Source organism: Oppia nitens, unplaced genomic scaffold (assembly GCF_028296485.1).
Source record: "Oppia nitens isolate AA-2021 unplaced genomic scaffold, nextdenovo-longstitch-racon4-pilon3 scaffold5_pilon_pilon_pilon, whole genome shotgun sequence".
Lineage (NCBI taxonomy): Eukaryota > Metazoa > Arthropoda > Arachnida > Sarcoptiformes > Oppiidae > Oppia > Oppia nitens.
The window spans coordinates 1,656,797-1,680,965 of NW_026533243.1; the positions used below are offsets into that span (position 1 = coordinate 1,656,797).

Genomic DNA, 24,169 nt, shown 5'->3' on the forward strand with positions numbered 1-24,169 from the left:
TATTTTTCTTGAAATTTCTATTAGCTTTATCAAATAAACAATATTTTTTGGTTAAATTATGTAATATTAATCTAATCTAAACCTTAGGGTATATTTTTATTATTTGAATTAGTTATAAACTTTATTAAATTGTTATATTTCTTATATTGAATTATACATAAATAAAATTAAATAATAAATACAGCATCTACTATACATCATATTATTATTTATATTTCATTTCACATTGTTAATAAATAACAATTATTAAATATTATKACTGAAATATTTAATAATATAATTTTAGAGAAATTTGACACTACTATTCAAATTACAAAAATATTGATTTTGACACAGAAAAATAATTATTAAAAATTGAATATAATAATAGGCTACTATTATTATTATTGTTATTATAGTGTTTTATATTAAACTGAAATTTGTATTAATTTTATATATTATGTATTATACAATATGTAATCACATTAATCATAGTAATTGTAAACTAAATACAGTATACTTATAGTAAACTAAAAATAAATTATTAAAAATTAAAATATAAAGTAAAGTATTAAATTTAAATATATTAATAAAATTCAATAATTTTTTTATTAAAACACTATAAATTTTATCATCACATTTATTGAATCACTTTGTGAATAAAATATTCAAAAGATATATTTATATAAATTTTATATACAGTATATTTTCTATATACACACACACATTTTTGGATAAAATTTTGTTTTTTTAATACAATTGTTAGTTTGAATTAAAATATTTTGCTCTTTATTTGTGTGAATTGAATATATAATAACTACCATTTTGTTCAATTATATATATATATTTTGACTTCAGAAAAATAACTTTATTTTTTGATTAATATCCATTATATCTATCATTTTGAAAATATTTATATAAAATATACTAAAGTGAAAATATAACTTATATTTGCACAAAATAAATATAAAAATAATAAGTTACCTAATTGAATTCAAGTAAAAATTGTAAATATATATTCAATCATATAATAATGATTAGGTCAATAAATGTTAACAAAAAATAATAATTTACAGAATATACAGTATTTTTATAAACTAATCTATTAAATAGATATATAATATTATATTAATAATACAATAAATTAAGTAATATTTAAGTATTAATTCATTAAACTTTTTTATATTTATTAAACAGGATTTATTAAATAATGTTTGTAAATAATTTGGATAAACTATTATTACAACAAATGGATTAAAAATGAAAACAACATTTAGTTTTTATTGACTATCAAATCTCAACTCTCCTTATATTATATGACATTACCATAACATTGATTATGACAACCACTCCTCACTATTGCCTTATTATCATAATCTGTGAAATTTTATACACATTTGACGCCAAGGAATGGAGTAAGTATTGCAATGAATATTGTTTTTGTTGTGTCTTTAAAGTTAAGATTATAGTATTTTTTTGTATTTGAATTTATTTTTTTTAAAGTTTAATTTACAAAAGTTAATAATTTAAATTTACTACAATGAATACAAAAATTATTTATTTATATTTTAATTAAATTCAATAAATAAGCAATAGATTTATCAAAACTATATGTTCTGTATGTTTGTTTCTATAATTAAATTTGCTTTCTATAGATACACATAGATATTAAATAATAATAAAATGATAGTAATTAGTAATTGTATAATTAATATAATTGTATTACAAAAATAGCTCAAATGACGCTAAATTGATTAATTTTATAATATAAAACTAAAATGAAAAAAATATATTTATTTTGTACATTTATTAAATGTTATTTTATGTATTTTAACAGATAAAATGTTATTTAATATTTGACAAGAGATTAATAGTAAAATATTTATAAATATAATATAAATTTAATAAAATCTTATTAATTATGTAATATATATCTCATATAACATTAATGAGTATACTATGTAATGTTTTTACAAATAAAAAACTATATTAATTGATTTTTATAGATTTTTTTGCATATAGTGTATGAAAAAAGCTAAAATAATTACATATTACTTGCGATTGATATCCGTGATAAAACTATAGTACAGTATATAATACTGTACTGTAAATATATGGTTGTACTGTACTGTACAGTATATCAATGAAAATACAACAAAAAACACGATTTTAAATGTCAGATATTTTGGATGACTATAATTGAGTTATAGTATAGTGAATAGTATTTTTGATTATAACTACTGCTTTATGACTTCAAACAAAAAAAAGACAACAAATTAAAGTCACATTAACTGTGATAACAATTATAATTATTTTTGTTAACAAATTTGATATAAATAAAATATAATACTTGTATTTAAAAATTAAACATTTATAATTAGCAGTGATAGCCACTAAAAACATAATTATATAACTGTTTAAATATTTTTTAAAAATAAATATTTTCTATTCAATAAATAATTAAATAATAATAAACAGTATAATTGAATTATCTTATAATAATTTTTTCAAATTAACTAAATTAGCTTAAGAAAGTTTTTTGACTAATGTTAATATTTTAATATTTAATAACAAAACAAAAAATATTTATACATTAGTCTTTAATTAAAGTGAGTTTATGTTAGACATTATGTAAATGTATAGAAAAGATCAGTGTTTGTAATTGAATTGAATGAAACTTATTGTCTATAATTACAAATGTGTTTCTCAAGTGGTAACAAAACAGTGTTATAATGTAATCTCATTTAGTTAAACAATTTTATAATAAAAAATCGCAAATCTAATTTAATCATTTTATTATTTTTATTTTATTTCAGACACATTGCCGGCTAGCTTTCAAATGCCCGGATTTGAACAACAAGAAAATATAGGTAAAAAATTTTAAACGACTAAAAGCTTTATCCAATTTTTAATAGTATTTTGTTATTTTATTGAAATATTTTAAATATACAATTTAATTTAATTTTTGTTATGATGGCATTGATATTAAAATTTGTTCAATAACTAATAAAATCATGAATTTATATAATAGTATACAGTATATAAAAATTCAATATATATTATTATAATAATACTAATATTTTTTTGTGGTCAATAACATACATTATTCTCCACAATGTAAACACATAAATAATAATAACATTTTGATCATATAATGCATTTGCTATTACATAATATTATAGAAATAGTCAGTCATATTGCAATAAAAAAAATATTTTTATGTTATTTATATGTCAAAACTCAACATATTGTCAATTCATTACAAAAATAAACCATATAAATTCAAAATAATAGTACAATTTATTTATGTTATACATACATATAATATATTTTAAGATTTTGATATCTAATGATGTTTGAGTAGATTTTATTGATTTCATATAAATTATAAATCATAAGTTATTTTAAATAAAAAATAAAAAATATATAAATATAAATAATATTTTATTTTAATTACATTTTGTATGAGCTTATTTGATACAATAATATATAACAATAATATAATTTTATTATAAACTGATGTGATTATGAATTAATATAAAAAATATATTTATATCAAACACAATGAGAATAACATTTACAAATAAGATAAGAAAAGGACAGTTAGATTTTCTGACATAAACCATATATTATATGCTGAAAAACGTTTGATATGATATTATGTGTTCAAACATATTGTGTCACTAAAAAAATAGCAAATAAAACATAAAAATGATTTTCAGATTTTACCAAAACTTATAAAATCAGCAAAAGTTTTTAATAAAATAAATATTAGTACAAAAAAACAATTGAAACCCACTTTAAAGTGTTACCATATCTTTAGCACTACTGTGCAGTGATAGCTATAGAAGACATTATTAATGTATTTAAATTTAATACAATATATATAGATATATATAATTTTAATATATTTAAATATATGAGCAAATGTAAAAACATTTGTATATTTTGTGATATTAAATATTATATATAATTTATACTATATATACAGATATAATCGTATAGAATATATAAAAATATTTTACTCTTGGTTATTAAATAAATATAATTAATATTTATAAATACAAAATATTAATTATCATTTAGTGAAAAATAATAATAAAAAAAATTTAACTAATTTTATTTTAGACTAAGAGATACATTTAAACTATTCTTATATAAATCAAATTATATAATTTAATCAATAGTTTTTATTTCATTATTTTCTTATTTTTAAAATTTTTACACTTTAAGTGTCTGACTTACATTTGCTTTTAAAAAATAATTCAACAAATTTCAAGAAAAAAAATAAATGAATTTTTAAGTGATTCGTAACAATCATTTGATTTGTCTAACAAAAAAAATCAAAACTTTTAAAATCTAAATACTGTTTTTGTTATTTATTTGAAAAATTCAATTTTCTCAAAATTTATTGAAGTCATAGTATATGTGTTTGAAAAATATATGGTTTTGTTTTATTTGATAAGATACCATATAAATTAAAACTCAAATAATAGACATATATTAAACACAAGTAAAATAATTGTGTGTCTTATTTTTATAAACATCAATTTCTTGTGAATGCATTTTATCTAACAATTTATTTTGTGTGGAGTATTATTGTAATTTACTGTAGTTATTAAGTTAAATCAATTTGAAATCTCTAATCTAAATAACAATTTTAAATAATACACACATAAAAAATATTTATAGACATATATTACGTATATTATATATATTACGATATTATATTTGATTACATCTTATTTTACTATTTTTTGTCAATAATTTAAATGCGAGGAATTTCCCGCTAATATTACTGCCGATAAAAATTCTAAATAAATATCAGTATTATATTGAATTTGTTTRATAGTTATGTCAGACATATACAGTATATACAGTATATATATATATATATATATATATATATATATATATATATATATATATATATATATATTATTGTATATATATATATATATATATATATATATATATATATATATATATATAGCTTTGATTTCACGAGTTTATAGCATTGATACTATACAGTTATGTATAAATATAAAGATAAATTTTATTGAATGGGAAAACATATACAGAAAAMTATGAGTCAATAAAAGTCACAAAAATTGAAGTATAAAAAATTATGCCTTTAATATCGTTCATATATATAATGGTTGATATCAGCAAAAATCTAAAACTTTAACTTTCTATTTATTTAATAAATAAATATACAGTATATACGGTATATATATATATATATACACTATTACAGTAATATATAATATTTATCTATAAAAACAGCAAAAAAAGTTAAGCTCTTAAATAGTGGGTAAACTTAATCATTCAATAACTAAAACATTAGCCTTAAGTTTATGAGTAACATCAGACACATAACATCTTCAATATTACTGGTAATATAATTAGCGAAATGTTAAGACATTTATTCACAAACTATTTCCCTTTTTTGCCCCATATATTGGCGGCTATTAAATGTTAGACTCATTTCCGTAAATCCAAGAAAAAACAACTCTAATAAAGAGTCTGTAAACAAATCCATAGACTGATAATATAATAATAATAATAATAATATAAAAATTTATGTTTTGAAATACTGTGCTTATTGTTGGTGCAAATCATTGTACAGTATATCCAAATAAAATATATATCATTTTCAAACAAATTTAATATATTTTTAAAACTACTGTACTGTAAATGTAAATGTAAATGTAAATAAAATACTTATGCATAAATTTTATTATGATTTTTTGAATAATTATTCAATAGTAAAAAAATCTATTTAATAAACTATAGATATTTGTAAAGCAACTTATATACTAATTGATTGTAATATAGTTTAATACATCTAATATTTTATGTATTTGCTAAGTTGAAAAATGTATTATTAACTAATTAAACAAATTTCTTTTTATATATATATATATACAGTATATTTGTATATATATTATAAAATATATATTTTGCGTGTGTGTTTGTAATACTGTATAAATAATATTGTAATTTATAATCATTTTATTATTATTATGGTGTGCAACTTTTAATTAAAATTTAAATTAGCATTTTAAAACACTAAATTTTAGTGTTAAAGTAAATTATTTATATGTAATATTGAAAAATGTTTCAAATGAATTGTTTATTACTCTAAATGTTACACTAATAGAAAATATAAGAAATAATAATAATTTGCAAATTTATTGTGACTTTGCATAATAATACCATTAAATAATTTTCAAACTAATTGCAAAATATCAAAAACATTTATAATATATACAATTATAGTRTAATATTAATATCTTAAAAAATTTATACAAAATTATTTATATTGTTATTTAATTTTATATAATAATTATTTAATTATTGTTAACCCAAATGGTAACAGTATTACCCGAGTTTCGAGTGTTGTCCGGCGACCGCATTCAGCTTCCGTGTAACATAACGTTCCCCACCAATGGTGACTCCATATCACTAATACTGTGGTATAAAAATGATTGGGGCAATGGACCCATTTATTCAGTAGACAATCGGCAAACCGAGAGCAGACACTTTGTGCACAATGACATCACCAAYAGAGCCTATCTTAACATAAGTGCCCGAACTCTGACCATTGATCCGGTCAAGTCTGAAGACGAAGGAGAGTACCGATGCCGTGTAGACTACCGATGGGCCCGTACGGTCAATACATTAATGAATTTAGTGGTCATCGGTAAGCTGGTCACACATAAAACACATAATTATAATATATATATAATTTATATATAGTATATATAAAATTTATTAATACCATTATATTAGTTGATATACGAGTTGAGTGGCAATTGTTATTATATATGAGACAAATAAAGTTATCAATTATTGAATAGCTTAGGCATAGCTGAGAGACTAGAAATGTCATTATATTGAATATATTAAATAGGAAAGTCATATATTGTATATGATATATACTGTATAATATATATATATATATATATGTCTGTCTGTATGTAGTGCCGCCTCGCAAAGTGATCATTAGGAACGAGCAGATGGAGGCTATAGAAGACGTGGCCGGACCTTATCAGGAGGACACCACCATTAAGCTGATATGCGAAGCTAAAGGTGGTATGTGTCTGTGACCAGTGTTATGCCTACTACTGTCCAACTAATTTATTTTTATGCCTAACATTCATGCCATTAAACCGCCTAATCTGTGACAATCACTACTACTACTACTACTTCTCTACATTCACTCATAATTGCATCACTTTTTTCTTTTTTTCACTGAATTTATCGCTTATGGATGTTATGTATACATTAACTGCTGGTCGCCAATAGCCAGACCACCAGCCAAAGTGCATTGGTATCATCATAACCAGCTTATTGATGGCACCAGTTATGTGGTACAGGAGGGCACCCGTGTAAGGAACGAACTGACCATTGGTCCACTCACTAGAAGTCACTTATTTGCTGTCCATCGATGTCAGGCCTTTAATACCAACCAAACGCATGCTATAGAGGCCAGTGTTATGTTAGATATTAATTGTAAGTCAAACACATTGTCTGTCGTTTTCAATAATTGTTATAAATGTTATAACTTATTGTAGTTTATTATACCATAAGTGCCGTATTGTCTATATCTGTATTATAGTTATAGATATCACAATATATATATATAATAATAATAATATTTATTATTAATTTTGATTTTATTATTGTTACTACTCTTTTACTTATTCTGTATAATACTGTATACATGTACAGTATATATACAGTGTATATAATTTATATTTTGAGTGTTAATGTTTATTATATTTTACTTTTTTGAGTATTGATTTTTTGACATTTGTTTTAAATGAGATATAAATTATATATTATAAGGGTCTAGAAAAATATAAAAGTTAGTCATATTTTGCTATTTTTGTAAATAACATATAATTTAAAATAAATGCTAACTTTATTTTCATTTTTATATTTATTTATAAGTTTATATATATATATCAAAATTAAAACTATAGTATATTTATCATTACAATAAATTGTCAATAATTATCTAAATACTGCATAAAATATATCCAACGTAAACGAAAATCTTATTTATTGAGACTAACAAAATTAATAAACTAATAAATAATTTTGATTTTTTTCACAACAAACACAACAAAAATATAGCTATTAATAGCATACATGTTATTTATATGTTATAAAATAAAATAAACTAAACTATAATCTTATTATTTATTATTATTATTATTACATTTGGACAGTTCGCCCAATATCTGTCCAAATATTGAATGACTACATTCAGCCACTAATATCTGGTAGAAGTGTTGAAATAATGTGCCAATCGGTGGGTTCGCGACCGGCGGCGAGGATTATGTGGTTTAAAAATGACAAACAAATCATGTCTTCCAGGTTTGTCAACTCATTTATCATTTTTAAACATACTTTACAACCATATATATTATAGATTATATATTTCATACATAGTATACATACAGTATATATATTCAGTATTGTATTAATAATAATATAACCACTAATCATATCTCAATTTTGTCATTATGTTATACAGCAAAATATAATTTTATATAAATATATGACTTTTTTCTATTCATTAATAATTTTGTTTTAATATAACACAAGAATACTTTAATAGCAAAATTTTATTTATTATTTATTAAAAATCTTTTTTTTTGAAAAACATGATTTATGAGTATTTGAAACAAGACATCATCAAAAAAAGATGGTGTAATTTATTTTTTAAAAAACAATTTCATATATATATGTTGTACTACTACTACTATAATCATAGGGAATATTATTCAGATGACAATAATGTAACCAAAAGTGTGCTTACAATGACACCAGTGCCTGATGACAACGGCGCCCGATTAGTATGTTTGGCCGATAACGTCAAGATAACCAACAGTTCCATAGAGAATATCTTAACACTTGATGTCCACTGTATGTTGAAAATAATTTTTATTATTATATCATAAAAATTGTTATATTATTTTTAAACATTTTATTTTGTGTTCAAAAAGTCAGTTTACAAATAGCTAATTATTAAAAGATAAAAATCAGTAAAAAATAACTTTGCTTAATTTAAATATACTGTACTGTATATAATGAATATTTTATAATATGAAAATTTAGTGTCAGACAAGTGTCAAACAATAACACATTGAAATAATAATAATAATAATAATGATAAACAAAAAATCATATATTATTAGGTCCCTTAACTTTACTTTTTTTTTAAATAAATGAATTGCAAATCATTTATTTTGTATATATTTTTTTGGGTAAAATCTTTAAATATTGTATTGACTGTGAATAACAAATACCCCTTTCATTTGCACACAATTTTTTGTTTTATATTGTCTGTCATTTCTATTGATTTATTATTTTGATTTTTTTGTAGTAAATTTTAAAATTATAGATTTGGAGTATTTTTTGTTTTGTTTAGAAGAGGGTAAACCCCACTAAAAATCAATACACACCAGTAATTTGTGATGTTATAAGTTATATACTGTTAGTACAGTATTAGTTAATAAGTGATATATATATATACCACTGAATATATATATATATTGAAATAAATCCTAATTTCTGACAGATTTTATTTACAATAGAGCAACAAAAAATTCAATTAACTATTTTCATTGTTAGTATAAAATATGTTTTTTTGTTTGATAAAAATAATATAACGAAAGTAGACATTTGTTTTTTAAACACATTTAATAAATGTTTTATCAAATATTTATAGTGTCATTATTATTAATAACATTATTATTAGTATTACAATATAATACAGTACTTTATTAACAGTACATTTATTGTTTAGCAAAATCTTTTATATTATCATTAATTAGTTAGTTGTTAAAAAAATAATAATTTAAAACAAAGATAACTCACAAAAAATATTAATTTATATATTAAATATTATTTAAGTCATTTGTCACAATATTAACTATTAGAAAACAATTGTATTTAATGTATTTGTCAATAATACAAAATTGAAAATAATTGTTTTCTCATTTTTATTTTGTGTCGCGAATTTGTTTGTAAAGTACATATATAAGCAATAGTTTATCAAATAAAATAAAATAGTTTTAAATGTCTCCTTTATATAGTACATCAAAAAATATCTAACAGTAATATAACAAATCATTGACCCTTTTTAATAGATAAAGTTTTTTCTGTCATTAATGACAGAGAAATGCTGTCTGCAATGGCAACTCCACCTCCAGTGGTGAGACTAACTCCGGGGTTGTAATGATTTATTTTTTGTTTTTTGTGCACCACTTATATGATAGTAAAACATTAGTAAAACAATCACACATTCATCTCATTGGTAGGTTCACCGTATTTGTAGGCCAAGTGCTCACAGAATATTCTGTGTATTATATTTATATATTCAATATATATATATAGTATATATATATCAATATATAAATATGTGAATTGCTTAACAAAATTTAATTCAATTCTGGTGTTGATTTCAAAATACAAACACAAACTTATTATTATGATTGCAGTAATATTACTATATTTTATTATAACAAAAGGTTTTGGACCTTTAATTTTGATTTCCTTTTTAACCATTTCTATTGCATACCTTTTCATAAGTTAATCACACAAAAAAAGATCGTAAATATTTTATTACAATATTTATTAGATTAACATTTTATTTACTCTCAAATGGATAAAGTTTTTAAATATAATTCAATTCAATTATATTATACAGTACTACACTATATACTGATATATACAGTATGTATTATATACTGTATATTATATACTATTATATTAAAGATTCAGACATAACAATAATTTCTTTTAGACAATAAATCCATTAAAAAACGATTAGGCATTTATCGATAATATAATTTTTGTTTTGTTATTTTGTCTATTATTATCGTCAAACATGTTATAATCAGTTGAGCCGAGAGCCAGTCTTGTAATGACAACGAGTCCCAAGAATAGTGTTGTCGCCGAAGGAAACGACGTTCACATGGATTGCAAAACCAAATCAAATCCGCCGTCACTGGAGTTCAGTTGGTTTTACGACCAGAGGATTATCAAAACCGAACTAAACTATGGTATTGACCGATAAAATAACAATTTGTTATTTTTTATAGTAGTCTTTATTTGTTGTTAAGACACACAGTATTTGAGTCAAAAATAATAACTCACAAGAGTTTTATCGCATTTTTTTCTTCTCTCATATCAATTGTTTGTTTTGCCCACAAATTGTGTGTTGAAAGCAAATATCTATATATCATAAAAATATAGTTATATATATATATATATTACTCGATATTTATTTCATATATAAAATTTTATTTTTTAAATCCACTTTAATAGCAAACATACAAAAAAATAAAATAAAATCAATTTGTTTATTATCGATAACCTTATATATTATTAGTCGGTTTTTATAATATTATTTTTATTTTGTTTTTTTTGGTATAAAAAATCAAATGATAGATGAGTTTGTTATAAAATATTGATTTGACTTTCAATCACAAAATATGTTTTTATTATTATTAAAGTTAATGATTTATAAATAACTATTGATATTCTATACTTATTATTTATCTATATATATCATATATAACTTATTTTTCTTTCTATTAATATTTAGATATATTGTAGTATAGATTTTTGTCACTTTAAATTTAATCCATATTTATTAAAATTGTGTCACTAAAACTTTTTTACAAATTATTCTATACATAATGATTGATATTATTATTATTTTTATACAAAACTCAGGGATCTTTATAACTAACTCTACGCTCAATATACGTAACGTTAGCCGAAAACATGAGGGAAAGTATTATTGTTTGGCAACTAATTCGGTCGGAAGGGGAAAAAGTAATGATTTCATACTTTCTATTGACTGTAAGTACTCCTTATATAATCTCAAAGTAAATATAGTATATATTTTTTTGTTACTTTTTAAATATTTTTTTTAATTATACCTCTACTTAATAATATTAATAATATGTATGTGCGCTACTGTTGAAAGCTATCGATAAATTATTAATATATAAGTATTTCTATTAATTTTGTGTATATATACTGTATATATCTAATATCAGCTCAAATAACAATTATCTTTTTTTATTACGAAACTACTATATACTTATAGCCAATACTTCTTATCCATCTTTTAGTCAATTCATCTAAATATAAGTCGGCTTTTAGTTAAAGTGCAGTCACTTTCATGGAGATCAAGGCATTGAAAGTTAAGCCTATTGTTTATAATATACACTCTGTGTCTGTATTGACTACAATATGGGATACATTATTATGATTACTATTGATTGTGATTATTGTGATTATTACTATTACTAATCTATAGATTTAAGAAATTTATTCAATGTTAAATAAAATATTTTTATTAATTTTTAAAAAAAAACTAGTTTATACATAAATAAAATAATTATTTGTATATATATTTATAAAATGTGAAAAAATATACCCAAACTTTATTTAAGACTCTTTTTCATTTGAGATTTTACACTATATATTATATACTTTGAGCTAAATCGAGTGAAAACAAACTAAACTATATATTATTTGCACAAAAATATATTACTTTAATATTAAATTTAGACAAATATTATATTATAGATGTGGACAACAATATGTTGTATTTCACATATTGTATTATATAAGAGACAATAATATTCATAGATAAATTGGACAGTAAATAAATTTAATAGATTTTAAATTTTAAAAAATATTTGCACACATAAAAACTAAATTACCAGGGTTTACTTAATTTTCGACAATTTCATATTTTTTTATCATATTTTGAGTTATACTAACTGATAGTTTTATCACAATATGTACTTAATAATAAAATTTATGAACAAATTTTTATACTTTTAAATTTAATTCCTTATAAAATTAATAAAATAATAAAGTTTGCTATTCATTGGAATTATTATTATTAAATAAATTGTATTAATTTAATTTTAAATATATTTAACAATAACGATATTTAGAAAAAAATTATAATTTTTGGTTTCAATTAATAGATGCACCCATTTGTAAAAGTGGTCAGAAAATAGTATACGGAGTCGGTTTGGACGAAACGGCCCGAATTTTATGCGATGTCGACGCCCGGCCATCTCATGTCACCTATCAGTGGACATTCAACGATACCATTGATCCGACTCTAAAGTTTTACAGCGAAGGTCTTCGTAGTGTATTATTATATACACCAAAATCCCGCCATGACTTCGGTTATCTGAGCTGTCGGGGCACTAATGTGGCCGGCATTCAACAGTCACCCTGTGTTTACACAGTCATTCCCGCCGGTAATGCCCAACACTTTTTGTGTGTGAATATATTAACATAAATTAATTGTACGACAAATAAATGATCAAAAAAAATATATAATCAAATATTTACTTATGATAATTGTCTGAATGTTTAAAGACATTTGTTTTTGTTAACTGAAAAAATCAACAAAAAAATTCTTAACACAAACACAAAACTTTTAGTGAATACCAATTGTATTAATATTATTATTATTTAGAGAAAAAAAATCTAATTATTTTATTTAATTTTATTRCTTTAATTATCTAAAGGCAAACCAGAAGCTGTAGTTAATTGTGAGACTCATAACATCGGTGTGTAAAACCTTTTTGATTATGATTTATRTGATATCATAAATAACAAAACAACTATTTTTTTTTGAAAATTAAATTTAAATTACAAATAGGTTTTACATCGTTAACCATAAGCTGTTCGCCCGGTTATGACGGAGGCCTACAACAGACGTTTGCGTTGGAAGTGTTTCAGAAAAGTGATGACAAATTAGTACTCAATCTGACCAACAGTTTGGTGACTACCTTTGAATTAAGTGCTTTACAACACAATACCGATTATAAAATTAAAGTCTACGCCAATAATGTTAAAGGCAAAAGTGAACCGTTCACCACTTGGGCAAAAACCAACAGTCCTCCTGTATCGACACCAGGTTTGTTCACAATAATCCAAATACTATTAATAATAATAATAATGCAAATAATAAAACTTAGATTAAAATAATATGAATAATTTGCAGAAATATCGGCTAAAACTGATGAATCTAATGGAGTAACAGAAAAAATTGTGATAATAGCTGTTATATTAGCATTGATTGCAATACTTTTGGTAGTATTTTGTAAGATTTTGCGTAAATTAAAACAAAAAGTCGGCGAAAGTGATGACGAAGACAATGTCGACGACGACAACAAATCTGAAGAGACCGGCGATTATACTGCTGGCGATGACATTCATAGTCAGCTAAAGAGTTATCACAATCTTAACGGAAGCGCCACTCGTAATGACAATTATAGTAACTCATTGCCAGCGGCGACCAGTTTAGTCAATTATACATCAGATTTAAGTTTTATTTAAATTAATATAATTATTATAATTTACAGATTATATCAATGAAGTCAATAATAGAGAGAGAAGTAATCAGGACTGCTATCAGATATATGAAGTTCAACTCCAAGAAGACTTAAATGATTTTTACCATCAAAACGACTGTATTTATATTAATCGCGATGTCAACAGTCCAATGATGTCGGAACCGGGTGTCCATTGGTCACCAAATGTTAGAAATGCTTTAAAAAAATTATATTTCAATTTTAAAAAAAAATAAATATATTGTGATAYAGGTTTCGACTAAATCAAGTTGTCTTGAAATGTCTTATCCATCGATGGACACCAATACCTTAGGACGATATCATAATAGCAATAATTATAATCAATATTTTTATAGCAATACAATTGCTGGTAATAGAAATGTATGTATTATTTATTGTAATAAATTTTATGATAAATAATTGATTTATAAAAATTGATTTAAAAGGCACACCGAAAAAGGACACAATCTTATACATCAACACCTGTTTGATAATAAAATTGCTTTTTTTGTTATTATTTTGCACACAATTTATTAAAATTTTTGTTAATATTAATCATTAAATCTTCTTAAAATTGTTAACATATCTATCAAATAATAGAATTATTATTATTAATAAAAACATTTTTAATTATTTTATTAAATTTATTAATGTAACAAATAAAAGCAATAAATAAATAAATAAAGATATGATAAATAATAATATTTTTAGATAATAAATAAATATTGTATATAAGTTATTGATAAGCGTAACATTTATTTATGTATATATATTATATTATATTATATATTATATGTATTATAACATTATATATATATCTTATATTAAGATATTTTAAATTTAATATTTAAAAATATTCAAAAAAAAATTTAAAAATATTATACTTTTGTGTGTGTGTGTGTGTGTAGCATTTCATTTTGCGAATTTTAAATTCTGACTTCAGATTATACTACTAATAATGTATAAAAGTTGCATTAAAATTTTGATATCTCTTCGATAACATAGACAAAATATCAAAGTAAAAAAATTTTAAAAATTTTTTTAAAGTATAATTGAATAAAGCATTAAAACAAGCATAAAAATATTATAAAATTTTGATATTCTTCGTGAACATGAAAATACATCAAAAAAATTTTAACATTTAATATAAATAAAAATAAGATATAATAGATAAAAATTTTATTTTTTCTAAAATTGTTGCAAAAGTATGATAGCTAAATATTTTGATAACTTCTGATAATATGTCTATAGTCGAGTTTATTACAATATCAATTAATTTACATGATATTCAGTTTATTAATTTAATCATTTGATATTTTAATATATATTTTATATACTTAATCATTTATATTTACATGACTAAAGTTGAATTTATTTTATCATATGAGTCATTTGACAATATGACTAAAATCAACTGATAATTAATTTGCTAAGATAATATTTTATAAATTTTTTTTATAATAATTTTTTTGATCAATACATAAAGTATAATAATAATATTATTTTCTGGGCTTTTATAACATTTAAATATATCTAAAAAATATTAATAAGTTGCCATTAATATGACAGTATTATTACCTATCATTAGTATTATAACATTGGATATTACGTTAATGTACATAAAATGCTATCATTTAATATAAATATAGCTGTAATGTAGCTAAAAATGTTATTTTCTATAATTGTTGACAATATCTAAATATTTGATAACTTTTGATAATAAGTCATACGATTCACAATATAATTAATTTAAGTGATATTCAATAATTTAATTTATTTTAATATATATTTTATATAATTAATTAATTAATTAACATGAGTACAACATTGATTTAGTTTTATGACAAAATATTAAATACTGTAGATATCAAAATAAATTATTTTTATAATAATTTTTTTGAAATGTCAATTTAATTATCTGCGATTTTTATTTTTGATTTAAATTAAAATAAATTGTATTTAAAAYACAACTAATTTAAAAATGCCTTTAAGTTTATAATAAAATTATTTGACATACATTATCAATGCTCTATAAATTAGTGTCACTATTGATTCATACATTTTGTTTACTTTTATCATATGATAGTTATAATTGAATGTCACTATTATTGTGATATAAACTTCTTAAGAGTATATTAATTGTAAAAATTTATAAATTAAATAACTATTAAAACATAAGCATCACATCCAAAATATTCAAACTTATTTAATATAAATCAAAATAATTTACATTATTTTTTACTATTAATAACGATAATTTTAAAAATGTTATAATAATTTTTATTAARTAATTATAAACATTTTAATAATTTTGGCTATTTTTATTTAAATTATATAAGTTCAMTCAAATGAGTTGGGTCAAATGTTTTTTGGATATTATAAGCTTAAATATTATTAATAATTTATTATTATTTTATAGATTTTAATTTTGGAGATTTTGAATTAGATATTATAAGTTTTGAGATTATAAATTTGTATAAATCAAATTAGATATTTTCATTTGGATTTTATGAGTTTGGATACATTGTATTAGACCCAAACATAAACATATTGTACAATAAATTTGAAAAATCGTATCTATAAATAACTTTATATATTTTTCATACAATTCTAAATACAGTATAATATTTAAATAAAATAAATGCTATTACAAAAAAATTGTTGATAACTAGCAAATAATTGGCATAAATTACTTTATAAAATATAAAACTAATAGAAATACAACGAAATAAATACAAAAAGACATGTTTTTAAAAACATTAATTTTAAAAAATATTTAAAAAAATTATTCATTAGTATATTATTGCTGCTAATAATAAACTTTTTGTTAAAACTCATAAAATCATTAATTGTCATTGCTATAAATTCATATTTCTAATTATTGTTTAATAATTTTCCATAATTTATATGCATTATTAGTGCTCAAGTTTTTAAAATATAAACAATTAAAAGATTTTTAAATAATATTTGTTATAAATGACTACAAAATATGTTATTATTATAAAATTTATTTATTTAAAAAAGATATACTGTATTAATAGTCTTGAATATGTTTACATAAATATTTGCACAAAAGCTATTAAACGCATTTATCAATTTGTTATAATACGGTACTTGTTGTTTAAATTTCTTTAAAGTAAAAAAAAAGTTTTATTAATGGTATCATTATTTAAATTGTTTGTTTTTTATTTCACAAATATTTATGAAATATTTTTTTGATGACTAAATAAATRTTATAATATTTTTAGTAACTTTAGAGTATATTATAAAATAGCAAAAGTATTAATCATTAAATACATATTATATAGTTTATATTATACAGTTCAATTTACTAAATTTGTTACTGTATTTAATTAATAAAAAGATATTAACAAAAATATAACCTATTAATAATAATATTATAAATACAATACTTTATAAACTAGTAAACGGTATTTAAAAATCAAAAACTAAAAATAAATTTATTATAAAAGTTTGTGTTAAATTATCATCAATATTATATCTAAATTACTTGTATAAGATTAACGATAATACATGTATAATCATTTAGATCACTTAGAGATGAGTAAATCGAAATTTCTAAATAATGTTTCCACAAAATTTTCAAGGTTTCAATCAAAATATATAAATTCAATTTATATCATAGTTCAGGAAATTTATAAAAATGTGTTAAACTGTATTAATTTTGTTAATTTTTAATATTAATTAAATAAGTACTAGTATTACGAAATATTAATCATAGAAAAAATAAAATTTATATAAGGGTTTAGAAATATTATAGAAATTTCTGTTTACATTCCTTTTTAGTCATTTATAACATTATTATTTTATTGCTATTATATTTAATTTATTATTATTTTAATCAATCTTTGACATCTGTATATATGACATATTTATATATATATATATATATGTGATAACATTGATACTAAAAATAAATTACAAATTAAGCAATGTTTATGTTATTTACGGTAAATAACAGTTAATTATAAGACAAAAACAAGTGAAACAAACTATATTGATAATTATTTGTAAATCTTTATAATATTTAAATTGATTATTTATATAGTTAACAAAAATATATTTGATCTATKGTTTAGTTTCTTAATAACTAAAAGATAACTAAAAGATAACTAAAAGATAACTAAAAGATAACTAAAAGATATCTAAAAAAAATAATTAAAAGATAACTAAAGGATAACTAAAGGATAACTAAAGGATAACTAAAAGAATATTAAGACAAAAAATTATTTATTTACTAAAAAACATTTTTCTGATTCTATTAAAACCAATAATAGAGTATTTTTTGTATTAGTTATAAATAAATGGTAACTAAGTATTTAAWTTATAAGTTTAACTAATATTACATAAGATTATGTGAGAAACTATACTATATTAACAATTATAATTTATCTAAAGATGATTTTATATCATTGTTTATAAAATTATTCACTACAATTAAATTAATAATTAATAATCTTTTAATAAAACATAAAAAATAATTCATAGTTTGTTTATTAAGAAAAAATAAAAAAAAGTGTTAAATTAAAACAATTTATCCTTTAATATGTAGAAAATAAACTAAAAAAAAATAAAATATAAATTTAATTAAACTAATAAATCAATTGATTTATTATTTAACAGAAACACTTGTATAGTTGTTAATGACATCGACAAAAGTGCGATGAAATATAAATATAAATTTTATATAAATGTTAATTACATATAAAATCGAGTGCATATTATTATTATTATTATTGTTTGACAAAAAAACACTTTGTTTCTATAATTTTTTTTACAAACACTTATATAACAAATAAATAGCAATTATTATTTTCTAATAAATAAATTAAAATACCGTTTCTTAACTTTACTATCAAACATGAATCAACAAATTCAGTAAATATAGTATATTTTTTTCTTTTATTGTTTTAATTAATATATTTAATGATAATAATAATTATTATTATAATTACAGAAATTATTAATGAAATGCATTATTAATATGCATTTGACGCGATACACATAGGATATAATAAATAATGAATGAAATAATTAATTATTGATAATAAAAAATACAATTAATTGATTTATAAATCTTATAATGAAATCGAAGTCAATTGTATAAACAATATGTAATCATTGATTGCAATAAAACTTGCGATTCACTAACAAAAATATCTTACAAAACAAAAAAAAACTTTATATCTTAATAACGTTAACTATTGGTAACAACAAGTGATGACAAAATACATACCGAACCGTTTCCAACAGCAAAACGGCGGTCATCTGAATGCCGCATATCTTAATGATCTCAACGATGACAGCGAGAGTACAACTGATCGCGAGTTTTCCAATTATATTCCGTCTTCGTCCGTAGTTTTGCCCGAATTTCTTAAAAATTTGGCCACAAATCGGCAACAAAAAAATTCACGAAACAATAATCTTGAACTTACATCAAATGTTAGTCCAGAAACTGACGCTAATATGAATGTCATCACAGATGTCATACCACACGAAGACTTTTATCGACGCGACAATACTATTCACAAGAAGTCTCGCAGACCTGACATTGAAGAGCTTCACTTACCATACAATTTAGGCAAAAAGGTATTTGAGTCACAAGTTTTGTCTCAAAAAAATTAATATAAAATATTTTTTGTTGGTATTGATGGACACATATTTGATTTAATTAATTATTCAAACATTTTTTTCAGAGTATTGATGGCGACAATAATGAAGACAGCAATGTTAAAAGTACTAAACTAGGATGGATTGATGGCGTCTATGTATATATATAATATTTTATATATTATTTTAAAAAATATGATTCAAATATTTTATATAAATTTTGATCACTAGATCCGGACAATGATGAACCTGTTTGGTGTTATGTTATTTCTGAGGATGGGTTGGATGGCGGGTCAGGCAGGAGTCAGTAAGTGATCATTAGTTAAATCATAGTTGATTTTATCATACAGTCATTTAAATAAATTATTTAATAATAAAAAAATTATCTCAAACTTATTTCTAATTAGTATTAGCATTGGTACAAATACTTGTGGCAACAACTATCACTGTAGTGACCACCACCTCAATGATAGCTATGTGTACTAATGGTAATATAGGTGGCGGTGGTATATATTCAATGGTATCGCGAACGGTTGGCCACGAGGCCGGTGGAGTCATTGGGTTTATGTTTACCTTTACTAACGCGGCATTTGTTGGACTTAACGTTTTGGGAACCGCTGAAAGTGTTTCCGATATTTTAAATGTCTGTATAAATTATATTAAAAACTATATATTCAATATCTACAGTATATACTCAATATTGTCAATGTTTTGTTAGGCCTTCAATACAGGCATATGTCAGGTGCCGTCCGAAACCAACGATCAGCGAATTATTGGTTATATATGTCTTATAATAATAGCCGCCATTCCTATCATTAGTCTAGAGTTCGAGTCAAAGACAATGATGTTCTTCTTCTTAACTTTGGTTGTGTCGCTCATTGACTACTTTGTCGGATCATTTATACCGCCAACAGAGCTTCAACAGTCACAGGGATTGGCCTATTGGCACAAATATGTTATTGTTCCCAATTTGTTTCCCCGATGGGATGGTTCAGATTTTTTCGGTGTGTTCGGCGTATTTTTCCCGTCGGTCACCGGCATATTTACCGGTGCCAGTATGTCGGCTGACCTGAAAGAGCCAGCATCGGCCATCATAAAGGGCACTTTCATGGCCATAGCCACCACATCCACGACGTACTCCATTATTGTCATATTTTTGGGTTTTACGATTGTCGCCTATTCAGATGGCAACGCTGCTTCAATTATCTTTAACAACCAAACCTGTGAGGCGGCCAATAACTGTCCCTTTGGTCTAATCAATAACTTTCAAACTATGGCACTCACGGGCGCCATATCGCAGACCGGCATTAAAATAGAACCATTAATATATGCGGGAATATTTGCGGCCACTCTGTCATCAGCACTGGGCTGTTATACAGCCGCTCCCAGAATATTTCAGGTTTAAATTTATACATACAGTATATAAAAAACAATTTATTTAAAATTAAATATACATCAAATGGGTTCAGGCTTTCTGTGACGACCATTTAGTACCAGTGATTACATGGTTTGGCAAAGGTTATGGACCGAGTCGTGACCCGAGACACGGCTATATTATTACGTTTATAATTGCGGCTATATTTGTGGCAATCGGTGACGTCAACACTGCGGGTGTCTGGATATCAAACTTTTATTTGGGCGCCTTTTTTATTGTCAACATATCTTTGTTTCACGTTTCRATGGTTAATCCCATCAGCTTTAGGCCAGGCTTTAGATTTTACAACAAATGGATCAGTTTGATTATAGGCCTGTTTTGTGTGGCACTTATGTTTTTATTTGATTACATATCGGCAGCAGTTGTTTCTGGACTTATTATAATCATATATTTGCTGATGTTTTTTGTCGACCCATGTATGTTAGCTATCAATTAACAAATTATTTTTTTTCTAATTATTTGTTTTATGTTAATCTCAAAAGCAAAGGCAAATTGGGGCTCATCTACCGAAGCGTGTTGTTTTGACTGCGCCCGTAGTCTAACTTTCCGTTTGAATAAACAGGAAGACCATATTAAAAGCTATCGACCAATCGTATTGTTGCTATCGGGAAACCCGAAAAATCGTCAGGTATTGGTTGATATGGCCAATAGAATCACTAAAGGTCACGGTATGCTATTTCTATCGCACGTTACGGAAGGTCCGCTCTCCTATAAGACTAGGGAACGGGTGATCGACTCCCAGAGAGTCTGGATTAAGAGCGAACGTATCAATGCCTTCTATAAACTGATTGAATCGGAGTTTCTCAGCGATGGTATTCGCAATCAGATGCACTCAACAGGTGTGGGAAAGTTTACACCAAATATTGTTATGTTGGGCTATAAAAGTGATTGGAGATCAGCTAAAGATGACGATCTGCGCGATTATTACGATGTCATACACAATGTCTTGGAAGCACACTATTCGCTGGTTATGTTTCGGGTCAAAGAGGGTCTCGACTTTTCCGATCATTTTGTCGCAACATTTAACAACTCTTTAACTGTTAATCGCATGGAAAACAGTTAGTATTTWAACAATTTTTTTTTAAAAATTAGTTTAAATCATGTTTTTTATATAAATTATATTTTTTATCAATAAAATAGATGGAGAAATCTATTCAATATCATCGACAATGGATTCAAATACCAATGAAACAACAACAACGAAGACACCGATGTCGCACATGGAGTGCCACCGGTTAGCCAATCGGTTTAAATATAAGCAATCGCCCGGTTTTATAGATGTCTGGTGGCTCTATGATGACGGAGGACTCTCTCTAYTAATACCCTATATCTTGATAAATGACAAAYTATGGCAAAAATGTAGACTAAGAGTGTTTACCGTTGCTGAAGGCAATCAGGAACTAAATGTCATCAAAAATAAGTATATAATTAATTATCTATAAAAAAAACTATAATACAATAAATGTGTAAATAATATATAGGATAATATTGAAAATATTAATTTTGTAAAACACACAGTTTGTCTGAATTGTTAAAAAAATTTCGCATACCTTTCGCTGATGTGTACGCCCTGTCCTACGATGATGTCGAGCTATCCATTGAAACGTTTGTATAACTTATTGATAACAATTAGTTTTTTTTWAAATAATCAATATTTGACTAAAATAACAATTTATTAAAACATTCATTTCTTAGTAAAAGAAAGTTTGACTCAATACTKGARAATCGTATTATGGATGACATTACACCCATTATCAAGACATCACCTAAAGAACTATTTTCATTCAAAGAACAGGTAGTTTTTTGTGACTAATAAACACATAATTAGTATATTAAATGACTTTATTATTATTATTATTATTATTGAAGACAACCAAAACTATGAAACTGAGAGAACTGATGGTTAAATACTCGACTTCGTCGACATTGATAACACTGTAAATGATTTTTTTTTTGATAAATATATTTTGCATCTTTATTTGTAAACTTAACACAAATATTATTTATTTAACAAATTATTTTTGTATTTCATAGGACACTACCGATTCCTCGCAAATACAAGTGCTCGGCTACACTATACATGTCATGGCTTGAAGTGTTAACCTATGATATGCCGCCTCTATTACTGATTAGAGGCAATCAAAAAAGTGTGCTAACGTTTTATTGTTAAAAAATGATATTGACTTTTAATTTAATTATGTTGTTATTGTATGCATTTAGTTTGATTAATACAGTTTAATTGACGCTAATTTCCATAAATTTGCTTGAATTTATTTATTATACTATATTATTGAATTAAAAACAAAAATAAATGCAATTATAGTATATTGTAAAGTACGATATGTTATTGTTATTTTTTAGTTTAGTTGTAAAAATACTTAACAATTAATTTATATATTATTAATTTGTGATGATTATTAGAAATGATAAATAAATAATACAATGAATATCTTATTTATTAATAATTTTAATTGTTGCAATTTCCTTTTGAATATATTAAAATGTATTGCATTAATAATTTATAAACAATATTAATATATACAGACATAATCATATATCATATTAATATAGATACTGTATAATTTATATATTTTTATTTTATATAATAATAATAACAATAATAATAATATTAAATTTTTAAAAATAAAACATAATTTATAAAAATTAATTAACTTTTAAAAATGGATACTATTTTTTAAATATTGAGATT

At 22.8% G+C, this 24,169-nt stretch overlaps 2 protein-coding genes across 2 annotated transcripts; both read left to right on the plus strand.

Moving 5' to 3' along the window:
• The first annotated feature begins 1,389 nt into the window (after window positions 1-1,389).
• On the plus strand, window positions 1,390-14,884 carry LOC128961168 (hemicentin-1-like). Its single transcript, XM_054307374.1, has 16 exons — window positions 1,390-1,394; window positions 2,796-2,849; window positions 6,362-6,685; window positions 6,967-7,077; window positions 7,291-7,497; window positions 8,220-8,367; window positions 8,768-8,919; window positions 10,899-11,060; window positions 11,737-11,865; window positions 13,011-13,292; window positions 13,566-13,607; window positions 13,700-13,957; window positions 14,045-14,341; window positions 14,406-14,581; window positions 14,646-14,774; window positions 14,840-14,884. Exons 2-16 carry the CDS (start codon window positions 2,819-2,821, stop codon window positions 14,882-14,884), a joined length of 2,493 nt encoding a protein of 830 aa, XP_054163349.1. The 5' UTR covers window positions 1,390-1,394; window positions 2,796-2,818.
• A 4,719-nt stretch (window positions 14,885-19,603) lies between these two features.
• On the plus strand, window positions 19,604-23,637 carry LOC128960893 (solute carrier family 12 member 3-like). The gene is made up of 12 exons (XM_054307058.1): window positions 19,604-20,003; window positions 20,111-20,182; window positions 20,256-20,331; window positions 20,432-20,667; window positions 20,743-21,423; window positions 21,494-21,875; window positions 21,942-22,517; window positions 22,600-22,879; window positions 22,978-23,064; window positions 23,155-23,254; window positions 23,329-23,396; window positions 23,494-23,637. The coding sequence occupies exons 1-12, from the start codon at window positions 19,635-19,637 to the stop codon at window positions 23,627-23,629; spliced, it is 3,063 nt and encodes a 1,020-aa protein (XP_054163033.1). The 5' UTR covers window positions 19,604-19,634; the 3' UTR covers window positions 23,630-23,637.
• The last annotated feature ends 532 nt before the right edge of the window (window positions 23,638-24,169 follow it).